This window comes from Periplaneta americana, chromosome 10, assembly GCF_040183065.1.
Source record: "Periplaneta americana isolate PAMFEO1 chromosome 10, P.americana_PAMFEO1_priV1, whole genome shotgun sequence".
Classification (NCBI taxonomy): domain Eukaryota; kingdom Metazoa; phylum Arthropoda; class Insecta; order Blattodea; family Blattidae; genus Periplaneta; species Periplaneta americana.
The window spans coordinates 177288040-177308512 of record NC_091126.1 but is presented as its reverse complement, the minus strand read 5'-3'; the positions used below and the strand labels follow the sequence as shown (position 1 = coordinate 177308512).

General features: G+C 34.3%; 1 protein-coding gene across 3 annotated transcripts in view; it reads right to left on the bottom strand.

The window, feature by feature from the left end:
- Positions 1–15247, bottom strand: part of LOC138708206 (ankyrin repeat domain-containing protein 13C-A) — a 48115-nt gene extending 32868 nt beyond the window's left edge. The window contains exons 1-4 of one of the 3 annotated variants that reach the window (XM_069838518.1): positions 14964–15247; positions 5437–5478; positions 2767–2871; positions 31–162 (exon numbers count right to left, since the gene is read on the bottom strand). In XM_069838518.1, coding sequence (XP_069694619.1) covers positions 31–162; positions 2767–2871; positions 5437–5478; positions 14964–15075 — 391 coding nt within the window. In that variant the 5' untranslated portion in view covers positions 15076–15247. Of the gene's footprint in view, positions 1–30; positions 163–2766; positions 2872–5436; positions 5479–6725; positions 6861–14963 lie in introns of those variants that run through there. The other 2 variants (XM_069838517.1, XM_069838519.1) reach the window with 2 other exon arrangements.
- Positions 15248–20473: the final 5226 nt, after the last annotated feature.

Here is a 20473-nt window from a genome sequence, read left to right as displayed (position 1 = left end):
AACACAATAGCATTTTGAAATTATCCTCACCCCAACTTTGAAAGTCCCATTTGAGTTCCATGTAAAAGTCACCCATCTGGTTGAGAGCTGAAACAAGGTTTGGCCTTCTTTCTTCCATCTGTTCCCTTGCCTGTTGTTTAAGTTTCCGGACAAGGGATGATACTGCAATTTCAACAAATACTGTACAAACATCCTGCTCATCAGTAGTCACACTAACATACAATTATCCCCATCTACAGAAGTCACTTCAGTTTCATTAAATATCAGTCTGCTGGGCAGCTCTGGTTTCAATGCTGTTTACCATGCTACTATGCTATGCTAGTCCTGTTAAATATTCAGCTTAACCAAACCGAAATTCCTGTACTTTGAACAAGATATTACAGGCTGTAAGTACATGCATGCTAAAATATTTTGGTTCTACAATAAAACAAGGGCAAATTATACAAGTTGTGAAAGGGGTATACATGCAAATATTTTGATATCTATAAAAAGTGCATGTAAAAACCTCCCTATTAACTTTCCCCCTACTTTTAATAATTTTCAATAAATGTTTATCGTACTTTATGGTCTGAAGTTCCATGAATGATAGCACTATGAAACATCAGGTTAGATTATATACATGTTTTCCGAGCATAAACATTCTAAGTTAAGGTTGTTAACCTTGCAGGAAGCGCATTTGACACAATGGAAGGATTAAATAATAGCCAATATTCAGTTAATATGTGGAACAAATAATACGAGAATATGCAAATGTGGAAAAGGAGCTCTACTGAGAAAGACTTACAAATCGTCGAATTCCAAATAGACTAATGTTCGTTCCTGTGCACTAAAGAGTCCAGAACATAGGATCCCTTCGTCCTCAGATCAAGCAATGCTGCAGAGTTATGCAAGAAGAAGAAATTCTGGAAATTGTTGAGGAGAGACACCCACCGTAAGTGCAAGAAACTTGACAAGACAAGTAGGCACTTCTTAATGGAGTGTTTACTCTATGCTGCGTGAAAAGCAATTGTACCCTTAAAAACACCTACGAATTCAGCATATCGAAGAAGTGGATTACCCACGAAAATCTGAATTTGGCATCTAATTCTTAGAAACAGTACGAAAAATGCTGCAGAGTTGTCTTGTAAGATGTTGGTTACTGACAAATCATTTTTCACCCATGATGGTGTTTTTAATTTGCATAATATCCACATATGGGGAGAAAGAAACTCTTAACACCATTATTGGGGTAGATTTCAAGATATTTTATTAAATTTCTGAACTGAGATATTCAGAGACAAGCTGCTGGGTCCACTTGAGCTGCCAGTAAGACTAAGAGTGCAACATATCTTCGTGTTCTACAATCTATGCTGCCAGACCATTTGGACGACATTCCACTACAGACATGTGAGATGTCTTTTTGTATAATGAGTCATCTGCTCACTTCACTTCACTGGCAACTAAGTCGTAATTTTCCAAGTCAGTGGATTGGTCGAGGATGTCATGTCAAAATACCATACAAGTACTTCATCAAATGTCATAATAATTTACCTTCATCTTGCTATTTTCAACAATTCGAAAGGAATTTATCAGTATTAGATTTTGTTCCAGCTAGAATCGCAATCCCCAATCCCCCCCCCCCAATTAGAAAGTTCTGGTGCCGCCACTGATTATGGTCACAGCAGAAGTGACCCAGACCATTCCTGGAATCTTTCAGAGAGGGCGTTAATCCTTGTTGTGCTGTTATGCTGGTTACCAAAACGTAAAATAGGGCTCCTTTTGAACATTTTTTCTGACATGTTGTGCATTAAATTTATTTGAGATAACTGTACTGTAATAATTTGAAAAACCAAAAACATGTCGTGTTTCTGTATTAAATGCAGTAGGAGAATTCGCTCCCTCACCAGCCATCAACATGTTATTATTTCCTAATATGAGTCTACTTTCCACTTGACCATCCACAAACAAATCGCAAATTTGCAGCTTTGCACCTGACATTCACAGCACCGCAGCAGAACATCTGAGACCACTTGTTTCTATTCTTAAAATATATTTAATTTTGTGCCACTTTCTTACTCTCCAATTTTTTGTACGTATTTTTTTCGCATCCTGTATGTCTACCTACCTATTTACAAACCAAAAACCAACCAACAACCAACTTTCAAGTCTTACATTTTGCTTCCTACACCTCATTCCTATGGCACTCAGCAATTTTTTTCTCACCCTCAGCTTAATCCAGTTGCTGCAATGCTTCGTTCATTCCTACTTCCTCTCTGTGGCAGAAATTCCTTTAAGCCTGGGTTTCAAAATGAAGCCTATTTACACATATTGAAAATAGCTGAAAGTCTGAGTTATAAAAGGGACCTTATTTACACCACTTGTTGGAATTCACCAATTTTCAAACAGAAACCTATGCATTCACTCCATCCACTACACCATCTTCCAGTTTCCCAGTCTGTTGCAGCCACTTAAAAATCGATAGCATATTTCAGTAAATTCAATTAACAAGTTTGTAGGAACTAATGCTCATCTCTTTACCAAGCATTGTTCCCCTTCCTCTTTAAAGGAACACAACCACACTCAAGAAAATGTATTTTAGAAGAGAAACTGCACGAAATTCTCAAATGAATCTGCTTCAAGAAGCAAACATATATTATATACCGAAGCTAGCATAATAATGAGTAAAATATGGAATGTATGCAATAAAATATGAGAAGTGGTTTATTTTAATTTCACAATAAACAATTTGTTTAGGTGTTACCAAATTCACAATGCAACCATGCTTACTTGTTTGTCTGTCACCATAACTTATAGCTTCCGCAAGAGGACTCCATCCAGCAAGATTTTTTACTTTTACAGGGGCTCCATGAGCAAGTAATAAATGGACACATTCTGAAAAGAGTAATAAAAGTAACAAACTTAAAAAAAATATTTTACACACACACATATATATGGGCTATTCCATATGAAATCGATCAGTAAAAAAACTCGCTTTTTTTTTATACTCTAATTTTTTCCCTACTTATACAAGGTGCTGAGGGGAGTGCACTTTCAAAAATATACTATCGAAAGTCAAACGGTTTTCGTATTATTGAGCGACAAATTTAGCGTATTTTATAAAAACAAGCCTCTTTCAGTGCTCAGAACTCTGGAACCATTTACTGCAGAACATTGAACGAGAGCTTATTTTGAAGCTGACATTTGGTAGGTTATGTTAAGAAGTAATCCCTATTTTTTATTGTACACAAATGTGTTTATTTGTACTTTCAATGCGGAATCTAACCATATATTTTTAAAATATTTTTTCGTGGGCAAAGGCATTTTAATGAAGAAAAATCCAAATTTCTCCATTTCCATAAAAAGTAAGAAAAACTGTTTACATGTCAATATAAACTTTAACTTCTTAGCATCAAAATAAACCATGATTTTGATCATTGGGTGAAAGAGTTTCGGAGCCACAACAGTTTAAAGTTGCTAATTTTATGAAAATACGATAAATTTAAATATTATTAATTTAAACACTATTAAGTTCTGATGCCTCAAACTTTGCACAAAGCATTATATCACAGTTGTCTACGGACAGAAAAAGTTTCATTGTATTTAAAAATTGCAAGGTCAATTTTCTCTATATTTCGGTCGATTTGAGATCGAATAGCCCATATGCATATTTGGATCAGGAAAATAGACGTACTCTTAAAAGTTAAAACATAGAACGGTTTAAATATGGTCAGCTGACATTAAAATTGAAGAGCTTGCAGCAAAAAGAAGGCAGCTTCCAGTTTTACTAGAAGTTGGCAAAAAGGGAAAAAAACCATTTAAATTCTTCTATTGAACATTGAACTTTTGTCCATGTATTATCATATTATTCAACACTATTAGCAAGCAGACATAGTGAAATTTGATGATAAATACTCGGGCTGTCTGCACCCAATTGTGAATTGGAGCAATGCAAGGGAAGATTATTCTGTGTTGTGCTTAAGCAAAATATTTTTTAAATTTCACGTGAAAAGTCTGCCCAAAGGTATATACATTTGGTTTATGTAAAATTTAATTAATTTATTCCATGTTAATACTGTAATAATAATTCAAAATTACTAATTTGAAATTAAATTTTCGGTCATGAAGTTCATTTTTATCTTGAGATTTAAAAGAATCAGCACTTACTCGCACGAAATATTTGTGACCAAAATACAAAACAACCTTTAGGATTTAAATTCCATATTTTGTTTTAACTGCAAAGGAGCATCTTTATTTTTAATTATTTTATTTTATGTGACACGTAAAGAGTTATTTGAATTAATGCCCGAGAAGAAGAGCTCTTCAGAATCATTATGCATATTTTGACTAGACTGTAAGTAAGAGAGTGTTCACAGAGTGTTTTTAAGGGAATTAAGAAATCTATTTGTTATTTTATGAATGATTTTAAGAAAAGATGGAAGTTGTGCAGGATGAAAAAATACAGGTTTCTGGTGAAATATTCGGAATGGTCGAAGGCCGAAGTGAAGTTCTCTCAATAGAAACCCATAGTATAGCTAAAGAACTTTGCATCATGCTTACCGGAGGAATGGAGGCGCATTTCATTTGAAAGCACAAATTCTTTTTCAGGAAATTCCTTTGTAAACAAAGGAACAATATTATGGTATGTTTCATATAGAGTCCTACCTCAAGAAAGGATTCTTTTGGCCCCCCAAAACCCGAAACTAATCGCAATGGATCTCGTAAAGTTACACCACTGGGTTCCTATTGGAGAAACTTCATTTCAGCCTTCAACCATTCCAAATATTTCGCCAGAAACTGTCTTGTTATGTCCCGCACAACTTCCGCCATTTCTTAATACCCTTAAAAACGCTCTGTGAACACTCTCCTACTTATAATCTAGTCAGAACATACTCATATAATGATTTTGAAGAGCTTTGTTTCTCGAGCATTAATTCAAATAACTCTTTATGTGTGAACAAAAGCTGCTTTTGCTGGCAGTCACATAAAATAAAATAAAATATTTTGAAAAAAAAAAAAAGCGTGTGTTTGCAGTTAAAACGCAATATGGAATTTAAAGCCCAAATTCATTCATTAATTAAGTTTGATGTATTAATGTACTCTCTGTGTGTGTCCTAGAACGTTTTTGTTCATTTGAAGATTATTTATAACATAGGTTCATATAAGACTGGGCAAATATGTAGCAATCGTAATACTGTGCACGAAATGTTGACCATTTCTCCAATATTTCACACTTCAAAAATTGTATAAGACTACACATACAGTTTTCTTATTTTTTTGTCACTGAAGTACTAAGTCTCTACTTTTTCTATTGACAAACTAAAAAATAGATTAAATGATAAATGTTACACAAATTTTGAAAATGTGAACTGGAATTAAATACATGATAGTATTCCTTCGGAAAGAGAAAAAAGAAAGTTTGAATTTTAGTGCTTTTTTTATTATAGTAATGAGACCTACCTTTCCTGCCCAACATAACTGCCAAATGTAGTGCTGTGTTGCCTGAAAGTATAATACAAGAAACTGTTAATACATTAAAATAGTCCTTGAATTAGAAAAAAAAAGTTTATAAATACTATGACGAGATGATACTGGAGAATGATGATTCTTTACGTCACAGAATAATAAATATTACACAAAAGAATATCAATGCAAAAAATAGTTTCATGTCGTATTTATTCTACAGTAGATCCGAGATTTACATACAACATTTGGTAATCTAATTTATATGATGTGACTGTAATAATGGTTGAGGTAAAAATGTTCACTGCAAAACGTCCACAAACAGAAATATTCTCTATACACAAACATCCACTAAATTTAAATATCCACCTAATTGTATGTCCAAAAATGTTATGGTATAAATGTCCAATGTACAGAAAAGTTCAATTCATTTTTCATTTTTATTCCACCTCTTGATCTTCCTCTTCTTCCTGGGGCTCTCTATGCATTTTTAAATTATATAATATTGCAGGAAGGTATAATTTGATATCATTGTTGTCTTTGTATTCATAATATTTCCTATCATCTCTATTCGCCTTTGTTTTCTTTGGTAGTTTTACTTACAGGAGGCCTACTATTTATACGCCCTGCTTGAATTTGGTAGCTACACCAGATTTTCTTTATCAAGTTGTTCTCTTATGTTCTGAAGAAACATCCAATTACTGACGAGCAGTGATCATCTGAAATTCGCTACGAAATGCTTCCACAGCATTATAGTCAAGAGTGATTATCACATATATATGTTCCAAACCTTGCTGGGACAGCCCTCCTTCGCCCTTGAGCACATATGTGACTTGAATGTACTAGGCTAATTGAACCAGACCCTCAGTGATGTCATTGTATAGCATGTCAAACGTATTTTTCAGATCTTCTAGGGGAATGAAAGTAAGGGCTAAAACTTCTTGAATTTGTTTCTGATCTTCTGGTTATTCCATATTTAGATAAATGTTCCGTAAGCCTAAACTCACAATTTTCCTATACAAGGACTGATTAAAATGGTAAAGACATCCCTTTATGTTTGTATTTGGAAAGTGTAACTTGGCTGCATTCATTTTGTAAAGTAAAGTAAATCCGTGGTGCTACAGCCCATGAAGGGCCAAAACTGACCAGCCGGCTACTGGCCTCACGTCCACATGCCGAAGCAGAGGTGGACGATCATCCAACCAGAATGGAGGTATCGTGTGGTTAGTATGATGATTCCCCCTATCGTTATAGCTAGTTTTCGAAACTGGATTTTTGCTACCTACCTATCATAGCTCCCCAAGTGCATCACGATGCTGGGTGGGCATGAGGACTCGAACCAGTGCGCATTCCATAACGTGAGTCCTAGGCAGGATGCCTTAGACCACGATGCCACAGCACGGGACTGCGTTCATATTGGCGAGCTCAAAATTCATCACGATGGTTCGAGACTGTATTTTGAAGCCTTGTCTTTCAGCTTGTGCTTTCACTTGGCTATATACTAGGGAGTATGACTCTTGAAGTGTGCTGGTTAACAAGCAAAAACTAATGGAAATATAAAACCATTTATAATTCTGTGAACAGTAAATAGTTGTAAAAGCTGACAAAATTAATTCACTTTTATTCAGAAACTCTATATCCCAATTGGAGAAAAATATAACTCTGTTTTGGTCTTTTCTGCCTGAATCATACAATAAAAACACTCTCACTCCTTATAGTTTGATTGTAAGGGGCAAATATTTCAAGTTCTCGCAAATTAAGGATGTTCTAAAGTCGAGCCCTGTTTTGTTCATTATTGGCATTTCTTCTGAGGTTGTTTCTATCAGGTAGTCTCGCCAAAACTTAATTTCCAATTTGAGCAGTGACTTCACATACACTTCTAGACTTCTTTGTGTGGATGCTCTGCTGTTCTTTCCTGGAGTTTTGATATTACAGTAAAACCTCGATAAGACGCGCCCGCTTATTACACTAGCCCGTGTAATATGTTTTTTTTTTGTCCCATCCCTGCACATTTCATATATAACGCCTTTATAAAATACCCCATTTGTTGCGCTCAAGGCCCACATAATACGCTGTTTTTGTGGAATATTTTCGATGTAATTTTCAGCAATGTACTGTAACAGCAATGAAACATCTTGGTCATTGAACTCACTGGTGCCATTAACCTGAAAAGTATTGGTATTCGACCCTTTACCTGCGCATTTAAACCTTCATACTTCATACCTTAGTATACCCCACCCTCTTGTTACACTCTCTTATTCGACTCTTTACCTGTGTGCTTAAAGCCTACATACAGTTACAATACCTCACCCTCTTGCTAACCCTCTCTCTCAAACAGCATTCCTCACTCGGCCGTAATAAAATTCTGGAAATTTTTGCTGGGCAGTTTGTTGTCCTTTAGTGTATTGAAGTGTCTGTGAATGTGATTACAATGATAATGAGTGCTAAACAAAAAGCGCTTTCTGTGTTAGAAAAATTGGAAATCTTGCGAAAGTACGATGAGAACAGTACTCTTACTCAGAAACAACTCTCTGATTCATTAGGAATCCCATCATCGATATTAAGAATGATAATAAAAAATCGCGACTCAATCACTGTAGCTGCGACGTCGGGAGGATGTAATCGCAGGAAAGTGAAGTGTGGCAAACATGAGGACTTGGAGAACACGCACAGCAAACAATTATAAATGACTCTTTTTTTCGAAAGAATTCAGTACAGTACATATTGTAAATGTGTTTGACGTACAGTATAGTAATTACATAATGGAGTAATACTGTACTATATTACCTTTCATGAATCATGTATTTCAATAAAGCAAAATGCTAATAGATACTGTATATAAGTCAAAATTAGTATACCCACCTAATATGCAGTCCCGGTTAATACGCGGTTTACATGCGATCCCTTGAACAGCATCTTATCGGGGTTTTACTGTATATGCTGAACTTCTACTGCAGGAAGATCTGCCTCATGCAAATGGTGCCTCCTCCAACGTTTACAACAATGACGTTGTTCATATCAGCATTGGTCACATGTCTAGCATATAGGTATTTCTTTCAACACACCTTCAATACAATTTATTACCATTTTTTGCTTCTGGAATAGGCTGACCAGATTTTTATGGTCCCGCAGTGGACATCGGCAATTAAAAAAAATCATAAACACTTATCTAGTCACTATCCATTGAAATGTTGCAGAAAATAGATGCAACATTAGATACAATTATAGATCTTTGCACACTAAATTTGTAGAGTATCTTTAATTTTTTAATGAAATGAATAAACACACATAACTCCTATACATAATTATGGCCACTAAGAATTCAATTTCAGTACTGACGCAAGCATCGAAGTCTTTCACATAATATTGTGCACACTGAATTCTAACACACACATTTTACAAGTACTGGTCTGAAGAATGTATCTTTTTAAGGATCTGTTCATTCCCATACCGCCTCACACTAAGTTCTTCACATGAGAAATTAAAGTTTGTTTTCACTTGTAACAAAGCTGTTTCAATTTTCATTCTTGACTTTTCATCAGTTCAGATTGAGTTCATTGTGGAGAAAAGTTTTTCAACTGACGAATTAGTAACTGAAAGACACATGATTAATGACACTATTTTGAGATTTTCAAATGAAACAGATTTTTTTTTTTAATGTTAAAAACATCACACCAATTTTCACCTGTTGGTTTGTCACAAAACTTCCCATTTTTTAACTACTTAAAAACGGATGCTGCGGCAGTTCTAACACTTCCGCACAACACAAATGAAGACAAAGATGGTATGTTTTTCTCAAAGAGTGCAGAATATCTCATACTGTGCTCGCTGGTTCTTCTGTCTCATACTGAAAACCGTTCAGAAATGTGCATGAATCACAGCAGTTTTATCACAATGCTTAAATATTCATGTGTAAAATGTCACTGAAACAAAATCAAAACTTCTGGGGACAAAAATGGGGACATTTGCTCCCTGGAGACAACTCAAAACCAGGGACTGTCCCCAAAAATCAGGGACGTCTGGTCAGCCTATTCTGGAATGAAAGTGACATCGAAATCTATTGTGTACAAAAATAGGCTATTTCCGCTTTTTTGTGAATGTATAATTTCGGCCATAGTATCACTCCTGGTTGCAAATTCGGTATATTGCTTACCAATCACAATACAGCATTTTACATTGTAATCCTTCTCCTGGAAACTGTAACTTTGCATAGCTTGAAAAAATATTTATGGACATATTTGTTTGTGAACGTTTTTAGTGGATATTTCCTGACTGGACATTTCTGTACACTTGGTCAAAATGAAAGTGGCCGGTGTCTGAGAGACTAAGTTCGCATCGGATACTTCCATGAGCGCATAATTTTTAGAGTGATTGTTAAGAGTTCGACAGGTTATAAGTTCAAATCTTCGTGAAGTTACTAAACTTTTTTTTTGTTGCCTTTTAAATGCATCAGTGAAAATATAACAGGTTTTCGTCATTTTTTTTTCCCCTTAGAATACTTTTCGCTTTATTATTTTTTTTTGTGTTAATAGAAACTTTTGACGCGAGATGGAAGTAACACTAAAGACGACAATTAGGAGCTTTCATATTAATATGTTGTGTTAATTATTTTCCCTCGAACCCATCACAGTTTGACTAAAAAATGTATCGATTTTGAAAAACTCACACTAAATGTCTGAAATGCTGGTCTGGGTTCATTCACTGGAAGGAATTACGGTCAATGTAACTAGACATAATTTTGGGTATTCAGATGTGGAGTAATGGCACATAAATGCACACAAGAACAACATTACCGGTAGCTAAAGTGTTCTTTTGATTTCCGGGTGTCACATCCAATTATTTCTTTTACTCGGATATTTAACAATGCTCTATCAACTAATGGGTTATTCAGCATCAACGGAATTGGTCATGGACAGATAGAATTTGGTAAGGGTACATTGTTATGAGAAAGGATTGATGTCCTCTTGGTTGGATATTTTCCCTTCTTTTCTTTTTTTTTAAGATATCGAGGCAATAAATTTATCGGCTCTTACAATCAAAACTGCAGAAAAATGAATATCACAGACATAAGAACGAGCATACAGTTTTCTGTCTTCGTGGAATTGCTCTACATCACTTCTGAAAAATAGTCTAGTCCTTGAGTGGATAAAAGAAACGTATCTTCCTTGCAGATTATATAATCGGATTTACATCAAGAACAAAACAATTAGGCTTATTACTAATTGCTCACATAAACAGCACAACAAAAATCACCCGAACACCACAAAAAATATCTCCTTAATTCCATAGCAGCAAGAGTTCTACCTGCTCTGTCCACAGTATTAAGAGGAAAACTGCAGTCTTAGAATGATCACCATGCCAAAGTTTTGCTCAGTTGCCATGGCGACACTAGAAGGTTTAAAAGTCCCATTAGACCCTTGCTGAGTTATTACACTTTCTATTCTAAACGCTCTGATGGTACACTGATCAATAGAGATAGCCCAAAGGCTATTCCGTGCGGGGGGGGGGGTGCGTGCGTGCGTGTGTGTGTGTGTGTGTGTGTGTGTGTGCGTGCGTTTATCCTATTTTAATCTCAAGTGATCCTGCAAGATTTAATATGCTTCAAGTTTGATGTAAGTTTTTTCCTAATACTACAATTCATTTTTCCTCCAATACTTCAGTACGCCATTTCATCATCTCATGGACTGAATAGTGTTTGTAGAAAGAGGTCATGATAATATGACGTCCATGCAAAGAAAGAGAAAAGAGTGAAATAAAACTTAATTTACTCTTGGACTTCCTCTTTCACGGACACTTCACATATTTGTAATATAGTTGTTTCCCTCGTAACCTTTATTTCAGACTACATTTTCTCTTCAATCTCTACCTATTTGCATTATAGTCAATCACTACAGCAATGTCGGTGAAGCATTTATTCATTGTCGTAGTAATAAATGGCTGAATAAATCTTCATTCCAGAGACGGTAAGAAGTTGAAGCATTTCCACTTTTTTTGTCAGTAGCACTTTCATACTAGCAATCTGCAGTTCCATGTGAGTTAATTGAAAGCAGCAGGAATTATTCGCATACTATGACTTCTTTCGAGAAGACTGGAAGTAAAATATCCTTCTGATGCCCATTACTCTGTCAATAACACTTCCACACTTAACCATCTGCAGTTTCGGAGGAATACATGAAAAGTAGTAGAATTGTTCATAAGCTACAGTTACCAAAATTCTCGTAAGTAAAATTTATCAAACTCACTAAGGGCAATATATAAAAATAAAAAAATGCCCCTAAGAATATTGTTAACTAGCAATACAACTGAAAATATATTTAAGAAACACTAAATTACTGACATTGCAATAAGCTTAGCCTAATGTGATGTTGAACTGTTCTCTGCATATCTTATAACAGAAAATTACCATGCATTCATCTAGAAAGCAAAAATCATGTATGCCAACTCCTTGCAGTTATGGAAAGTAACATGTTTCTCATTGTTACAAGGATAATAAAAAATTACAGTTGTCTAGTTATCAGTAAACACTTCTAATACAGTGCTGGATCTAATGAAGGAATGTTTTCGTGCAAATAAATTAGCACTTAAATGTTGATAAAACCAGTGTAGTCAAATTTAGTAAACATAATAGTGCTCAGTTTTCCTACAATATTAGATTAAATGGAACTCATTTCAAAGAATCTATAAGCACAAAGTTTCTTGGTTTACATTTGGATAATCACTTTAAAACCTCTGATTGAGGTTCTGGCTGATATTATCTATTATCAGGCAGTACATCTCATGTGACGATGTGTGTCAGAGGAAGAACAATTGTTTGTATGCATCTGAAATCTGACTAGTGTAATATGTAGCTAGTCAGCGATGTATGCAATGGAGAGGGAAATGAACTGGCCACCCTACCCCATTGTCTCCTGGCCTAGTTGTCTCGTAAGTGGTGCCTTGTTAGTATCACTTGTGAGATTCAGACCTGTTTTCGGACAATTGACTAAACAACAACAATAATCACTTGAACTGGAAAACACACATGGATTATATTACTCCTAAATTGAGTTCTGCCTGTTATGCATTAAAATCCTATCTTCTATTGGCTCTATAAACACACTTAAAATGTCATACTTTGCATATTTTCATTCTGTAATGAAATATGGATTAATGTTCCAGGTCAACTCGTCTGAAGCTAAACACAGTTTTGTTTTGCAAAAGAAATCTATATGAATAATGGCTGGTGTGCATAAAAGGACATCATGTAAAAAGATTTTTCCAAAATGCAGAAATTTTGACCTTGCCTTGTAACTACATTCTTTCCCTAATGATGTTTTATATATTTAGCATTAATCAAGACATTCATAATTTTAATACATGACATATACCAGATCTCCATTTACCCTCGGTTAGTCTAAACTGTTTTATATATATATATATATATATATATATATATATATATATATATATATATATAAAGGAGTTCACTATTCATATATATATATATATATATATATATGTATAAAGGAGTTCACTATTCATATATTAGTGTCTTCAATGCACTGTTTAATTATCTTGAAACTTTGAAGAACCCTGGGTAAAGGTTTAGAACAGAATTAACCAAATGTCTACATATTACAACTGAGATGATATTTTGTATGCTTATAAATTCAGTTAATCTACTTGATTTAAATGGTAAAATTTTGTATAGCTCAACTAAAATATGCTTGTAAATTGAATTAATCTGTTTACTATAATACATAGAGAATGCGCACAAGTGTGCATGGGTGATAGTTCAGTTGTCAGCACTAAAATATGCTTGTAAATTGAATTAATCTGTTTACTATAATACATAGAGAATGCGCACAAGTGTGCATGGGTGATAGTTCAGTTGTCAGCACTAAAATATGCTTGTAAATTGAATTAATCTGTTTACTATAATACATAGAGAATGCGCACAAGTGTGCATGGGTGATAGTTCAGTTGTCAGCACTGAGTTCTGGCACTGTTTGGTGCATCCACTACAGTTAAGAACGTGGTATTTGTCGCAATGTGTACCATAAAATTTACAAACGCACTTTTATTATTTGCCGTAATCTATTTACTATGTACTCTATATTTTTGCAAAGCTTCACTGATGATTGCTTATGTTGTAAATTGAACAGTAGTCTGTATAATTGAACTGATGAATTGTTTATGCTTGTAAATTAAATTAATCTACTTGATATGAATTGTACAATTTTGTATAGCTCAACTTATGAATAAGTTAATTGTTTACGTTTGTAAATTGAATTATCTGCTTGCTACGTACTGAATATTTTTTGTAGAGCCACCAATATAGCTCAGTCGGCAGACTTGCTACCTTGCTAGGTACTGTTTCAGAATATCCCCCTATCTTGTTGGAATTGTTAGAACTCGTAATACTGGAATAGCCCACCTTCCATGTTGTTAAGCGTTTCCATGGAAATGTACCTGATTTTTTTGTGAAAACATTTATTAAATTTTTTGTGAAAAAAAAAATATTTTGAATGTTTATTTACGACATTTCGATAACTATCTGGAAGAATTCATGTGGCGGAAAATATTTGCAGATGGGCAGGACTTACTTTATTTATTTTGGGATGAAGGGATAAATTTCAGAACACGAAATCCTTCCTTTCCCTCTTACTTCAAAATTCCAACCTTGTGCACATAAAATAAATTATTGGCACTGAAAAGTGCCTTTTCGTAAGCATGATGATGCGCATTTGACAAACGCAGACAAATCTGCTCTTTATAGTATTGTAAGATATAATTGTCAATGAGGAATCTGTATACTGAAATTTTCCCAAAAAAATTAACAAGCATTACTAGTTCTAACAGTCCTAACAAGATGGGGGGGGGGGATATTCCAAAACAGTACCACCTGTTGATCCAGAGCTGGGGAGCTCGGGCTTGGATTAGATCTCCATTCGGGCTAATTACCTAGTTGGGTTTCTCCCGAAGTTTTCCCCAACCATAAGGCAAAAGCCAGGTAATCTATGGCGAATCATCGGCCTCACCTCACTTAATCTCGCAAAAAATTGTTATCTTGTAAAATTTTGACTTGTTCCACATCCTAAAGCTTCAATGCTAATGTAAGAGCTATGGTATACAATAAATGAAATGGAAATGAAAATAAGAATTTGGTAAGGCATGCAAGTTGCTTTCCTGTAAATGGGCACAATACTTACTTTCCTTACGTCTTCGATGTGTTTAAAACTTCTAAAATTTATTTCACACTACAATAAAAATTAAACAAATTCTACAAAAGTCATAGCATTTCACAACTCAGGCCTAATTCAAATTTCAGCTTATCACAAGCAGCATGGTAAAGGACTAGTTTAAATAATATTATATATCTTCAATTTAAGAGTGTACATTCATGATGACATACGAGATGGTTAACGCACATAGAACACTGGGAGCAGACCACTGTACGAGATTGATACCACATGCAATGACATTCATGGATAGATTGTATTCAAAAGCACAACCACGATTATTAAAGTTATACATAAACATACCATGTTTGTCTTTCTTTGCAACGTCATTTAACCGCAATAAACCTGATAATCTTCGAACATCTCCACTAAAAACACATTCGTGAAGAGGACAGTAGTAGACATCTTCCGCCATCTTTTCATGTTTGATAGGTTCGTCAAAATAATTTCATTTTGGAAATAGAACATGAATACAATACCTACTGCCATTCAATATATTATACTAATAAATTCTGACGAAATATTTCATCGTGCTGTGAAACTAACAACTAGTCTCACACACTAATTTAATAAAGAGAAACATATTTGAACAATCCTTCTACCAACATTACCATCAATTAACTACGAGAATGACCAACATGTCAACATTTCTTTTTTTACAATAGCACAGTTTAGTATATACAGTCACGAAGCTCAATACTTAATAAATATGCATCCATAGATAGTTGCTAACCACCAAAATCGCTACTATCGTCTCATCACAGACCCTTTCCGTAGCAGACGATAAAATGTATTGTACTTTCGATATTGTGTTCTTTTGAAAAAATTAACACCTTCCTTGCATTATTGAAATATGAATTACATAACGTTTATATATTATTTTCATAAAGTATGTAAAACTTATTTCCTGGATCTTTCGGAAGAATGATAACTCTGACCTCTTTTTCTTACAATTTATAGTACTACAAACGTCTCCTGTCCCATATTATTATTCAAATTATTATATTTGAGCCATTTACAGTTATTACAACCGATAACGAACATTTCACAGTTTACAAAACCTTTCACAACAATGCGAAATACGGCACAGTCGATGGCTTTTCGATCTAGCTGTCATAATGTATGTTCGGGTTTTCTGTTTCAGTGTATAGAGACCAATGTGTCAGATTAAGTAATTTGTGCTACAGTGACATCTATGCATATTTGTGCGCAATTCTCTCTTTATTTCAGTGTATAGAGCTCAGTGAAATATTATATTATAACTTTATTGCGCATCATTGCTAAGTTTCATTCATACTTGTTTTTTTGAAAGATGGGACATGACAGGAGAGCTGCGATCTGAAAAACAACTGAATGTCACATAGCGTGGTAGGCCTGTTGCTATGGTAACAACGGTTGAGTTGCCAAACTTACAGTTCCCACGTGGTGAGTGCTTAATAGCTCTCTTGGCGACATTTATTGTGCATACAGTGTTAGCTTTGGTACGTTTCGTGTTTGATTCGCTGTCGATTTTTGTATTGTTTTCTTTCCTTTGCGTCAATTGTCAATTAATGTTTTAACGTCAGCCATCTTAACGTCAATTGATACCTTCCATCAGCTGGCAGCGTGGTAGTCCATATTGGCAACATAGCACTGTAGTTCCAAGTTCGGCCGCTTAACTGTCATGTCCCATCTTTCAAAAAAACAATATAGACCAAAGACGTTATATAGTATTCGTATAGACTGTGCTATAATCCCGATCGCGATTAGCACAGTCACTGTAGTCTGTCACCAGTAATAGCGCCTTCCGTTCTATAATATCGTCTGCTTACGTGTGTATACGGAAATAGGACCTATGGAAAAACAAAAAAATATATATCGTGTGTACTACATGTAACCACAGTCTAATAGATACAGTCACGCAACTCATACGTATAAAATATGCCAACATTTGACAGCTGGCGCGACAGAATCCCTCTAGCGGAAGGTAAGTTAAAAGTGTGCACACGACATATGATAACAATCAGAAAACGGGTTTTGCCGTTTTGCGTAATTTATTTTATATGTTTATGCTATACAATAAGTGTATATGGTTCTTATTAATTCTATTTTAGAACCCTGGAAGAATTTCACACGCAGTTAATCTACAAGTTTCAGAAGCTGGGAATAAACGTAATTCTTTCTGCTCCTTACAACTGAATCATGGCCCTGATCACGTATCATGGTTTGAAATAATATAATTGTTCATGCGTGGTCGGTTAATTCAATTCATTCCTATTATATTTATGAATCATTGGAACTTTGTATTTCCTGTGAGAAGAGTAAAAATTAGTAGCTTCAAAATTGTAGGGCATATCTCGTAGGGTACATCGCGTGGTGAACTCCTCTCCCTATTTCCTGAGAAATTAACGATTTTGCATACCGCAAATTGGGGTAAACTCGGCCGCTGAGGTAAACTTGAAAATAAAAAAAAGGAGGAGGATTTAAACATTAATATGAAGTTCATTATTTTTCCATTTCTTAAGAACCGGTATTTCCTTTATTATTTTGAGTCACAAATAGTGCTGATGTTAGGCCTATGGTTTAAATTTTTATGCCAAGTTTACCGCATTTTACATTACATTTCCAGTTTTCACACATAAAGCCTAATTTTAACTTATCCTATCTATATAATACGTAATTTACATGCACTTACTGTTATTATGACGTAGGTGAGAACAAATGAATACACAACTTTGTTGAAAAAATTGTAACTTCAATTAACTCAGAAAATGTAGGCCTAATTTTATTTTCAGAGCAGAAGTGGTGTAAGTCAAAAATGGGTAATGAGGGTTAAAGTAAACATTCTGTAAAATACAGCGCAAAGTAGCAGTTAATATTCAATTTATTTAAACTATTAGTAGTCAGTGAATAGCACGAAGGATATATTAATTGCTACTTTGCGCTTTATTTTACAGAATTTTTACTTTAAACCTCATTACCTAATTTTGACTTATACCACTTCTGCTCTGAACGGCTCATATAATCACTGGTAATGTAAAATCAACACCAATAACAGTCATGCAAATTATTACAGGAAAGATTGCTTTTTATATTAAATTTAAAAAGGCTCTTTTATTTCTTGAGAACTTAATACGTCTGCCACATGAATCTACATTAACACAGAAATTTATTCACACAGTCTGGATTTATTCAAGAAGTGAATATTTTGCAAAAGGATTATAATATGCCATGAATTGTTGAAAAAATTAACACCATAATCCTACTTGAATGCAATTTAACATTCAACTTTTGAAAAATATAAAGAAAGAAACAAGAATACAAAAATTATGGAATTACTTGCATTAAAAACTGTAGATACATTATCCAAAATCTTAATGGTTACACATTTACACATGATCTCTGCAAAACAATAATATACTGTAACAAGTATTTACTTAGTTTTTATTTAAACTCTCCTTCCTGACATACAAATGGTAACTGATAACTAATAAATGTTTTATAGAAACAATACATAGGCTACCTACAGCGTGGATTATAGGTTATGACTGAGTTATGATTTTCTCTTGGCCTTTAGGGAATCTCAAGAACGACAAATTCGGAGATTTAAACTTGTTGTTACTGCAATTTTCGTCATTACACTAATTTCCTTTATTCCGACGCATGATTAAAACGTTATTATAACATCTCTCATACCTTTAAAGCACGTGCTGGCTGTATCAACCCTATGACCAGTGCCTTGCCTGCCGCTTGAGCGCTAGTGTCGTGAATGTTGGCAAAAAGAGTGTTGAAGTTGCGTGACTGTATATATTAGACTGTGATGTAACTGCAATAGCAGGTAAATTTTATGAAGTTAAGTCCATAGTTTTGTTAATTAGCAGCATTTTTTTTTTCAGGCATAAATGTGTAACAAAGCCTGGCATACCCGAGCCCCTACAGCCCAGGCTGCGCAGAAGTTTAGAGTCGGGACAAATTGAAGCTTGCGCCCGCCGCCATGTTTGGGGAGAGCGCCGGCTAGCAGACATCCGCATATGCAATGTTTAAGGTTTAACATAATATGTTTTTTATATTTTATAAACCAATCGGAGTAACTAAATGAAACAAAATCCTGTTGAGATTTAAAGCGACTACGTTGTGGACATAATTCAAGTTACCGTTAGTATGACGTGAAACGAAAGATGACGGAAACAATTTGATAATTATCAAAGACGTTGACATCATTTTAGAGCGAATAAAAAATACAAATGCATACTGTAAGCCAGTTCAGGTGAAAATAAAGTTATGTATTAGTAGTCTATTGCCTGTTATTCGTAAAACACTGCCAGCTATGTATTGTACATTACATAAAAAATACATATCCTACTATGTACGTATGTTTCCTTTAATGTAGAGGAGAAACGAACAATTTGATCTGCTTTCATATTGTATAGTATAATACATCTGTAAAATAAAAACATGTACACTAATGTTCTAGTTTTAAGATATAAATACCATTCATTAGCTTATTATCATAGTAATATAAAATAAACTTTACATGCAGGAATTACCCCGTCAAATATAGGTACTTGAACACTTATAGGCTATATGAATTTTAGGCCTAGTGTACAGAATAAGAGCTTACCTATTGATTCTTAATTAATAAGATGGACTTCCTTAAATTTCTTACAAATTTATGTAAATTCATGTTAGAACTTTTAGGTGTATGGTGACATCTGATCTTTATGTATATACGGTCATTATGGTCAATTTAACACGTCTAAAATATTAATATCTCTGCTTCCATACCTGTAAAAAAAAATATGTAAGCCTATTGTTTTATTTTGAAAATATTGGCGTAAGTACCATTAATTAGCTTATTATCATAGCAGTAGTAGGATTATAAAATATACTTTACAGGCATTAATTACTCTGTCAAACAAATTTTGAATTAGTAATTAGTAGCACAAAGTTATAAGTTTAAACAAGTTTATTAGCGATATTTTGAAAGCCTAATATTCAGAACAACGCTTTTTGTGTTAGATATTTGTCTTCGTCTGTAACTATTACTCGGTACATGTCCAACTAGGCTAAGCAAGCAAGAAGTAAATTGTACGGTAATTATATTACTGTACTTACTTGTGCAGAGAAATTCTAGATCCTTTCTTGTACGTGTATGTACAATTAAACGCTGCACACGAATTCACCATAGTGAACGGCACACTCAAATTTACTACTTAGGCGTAGAACTTATTAAACAATAACAAACCTACACGTTAGCAACGTGTATCTCTAACTTGTAGGAACACATTCACACTTCGAAGATATTGCGCATTTTTAAAATACACTAATTGTTAGAAACGACTATTAATGTACTCCATCACTGACTAAAAAACTGAACTTCCTTTTAACTTTAATGAGCTATAAAAATAACATAAATTAACACACTATTAAAAGTAAAAACAAATGAACACGTGAATCTCCATGTGTTGATAAAGTGCTTCCAGATCCTTTCTTGTACGTATACGTACAATTAAACGTTGTACACGAATTCACCATAAAGAATGGCACTAGACACCCAATTAAATTCAATTAATAACATCTACACGTTAGGAACGTGCATCTCTAAGTTGTAGGAACACATTCACACTTCGAAGATATTACGCATTTTTAAAAAACACTAATTTTATTATTAGAAATGACTATTAATGCACTCCATCAATGGCTAAAAACTAAACTTGCTGTTAACTTTAACTTTAATGCACTATTAAAAGTAGACAACACAAATCAACACACTATTGAAAATAAACAACACAAATGAACACGTGAATCTCCATGTGTTGATGCTTGATAAAGTG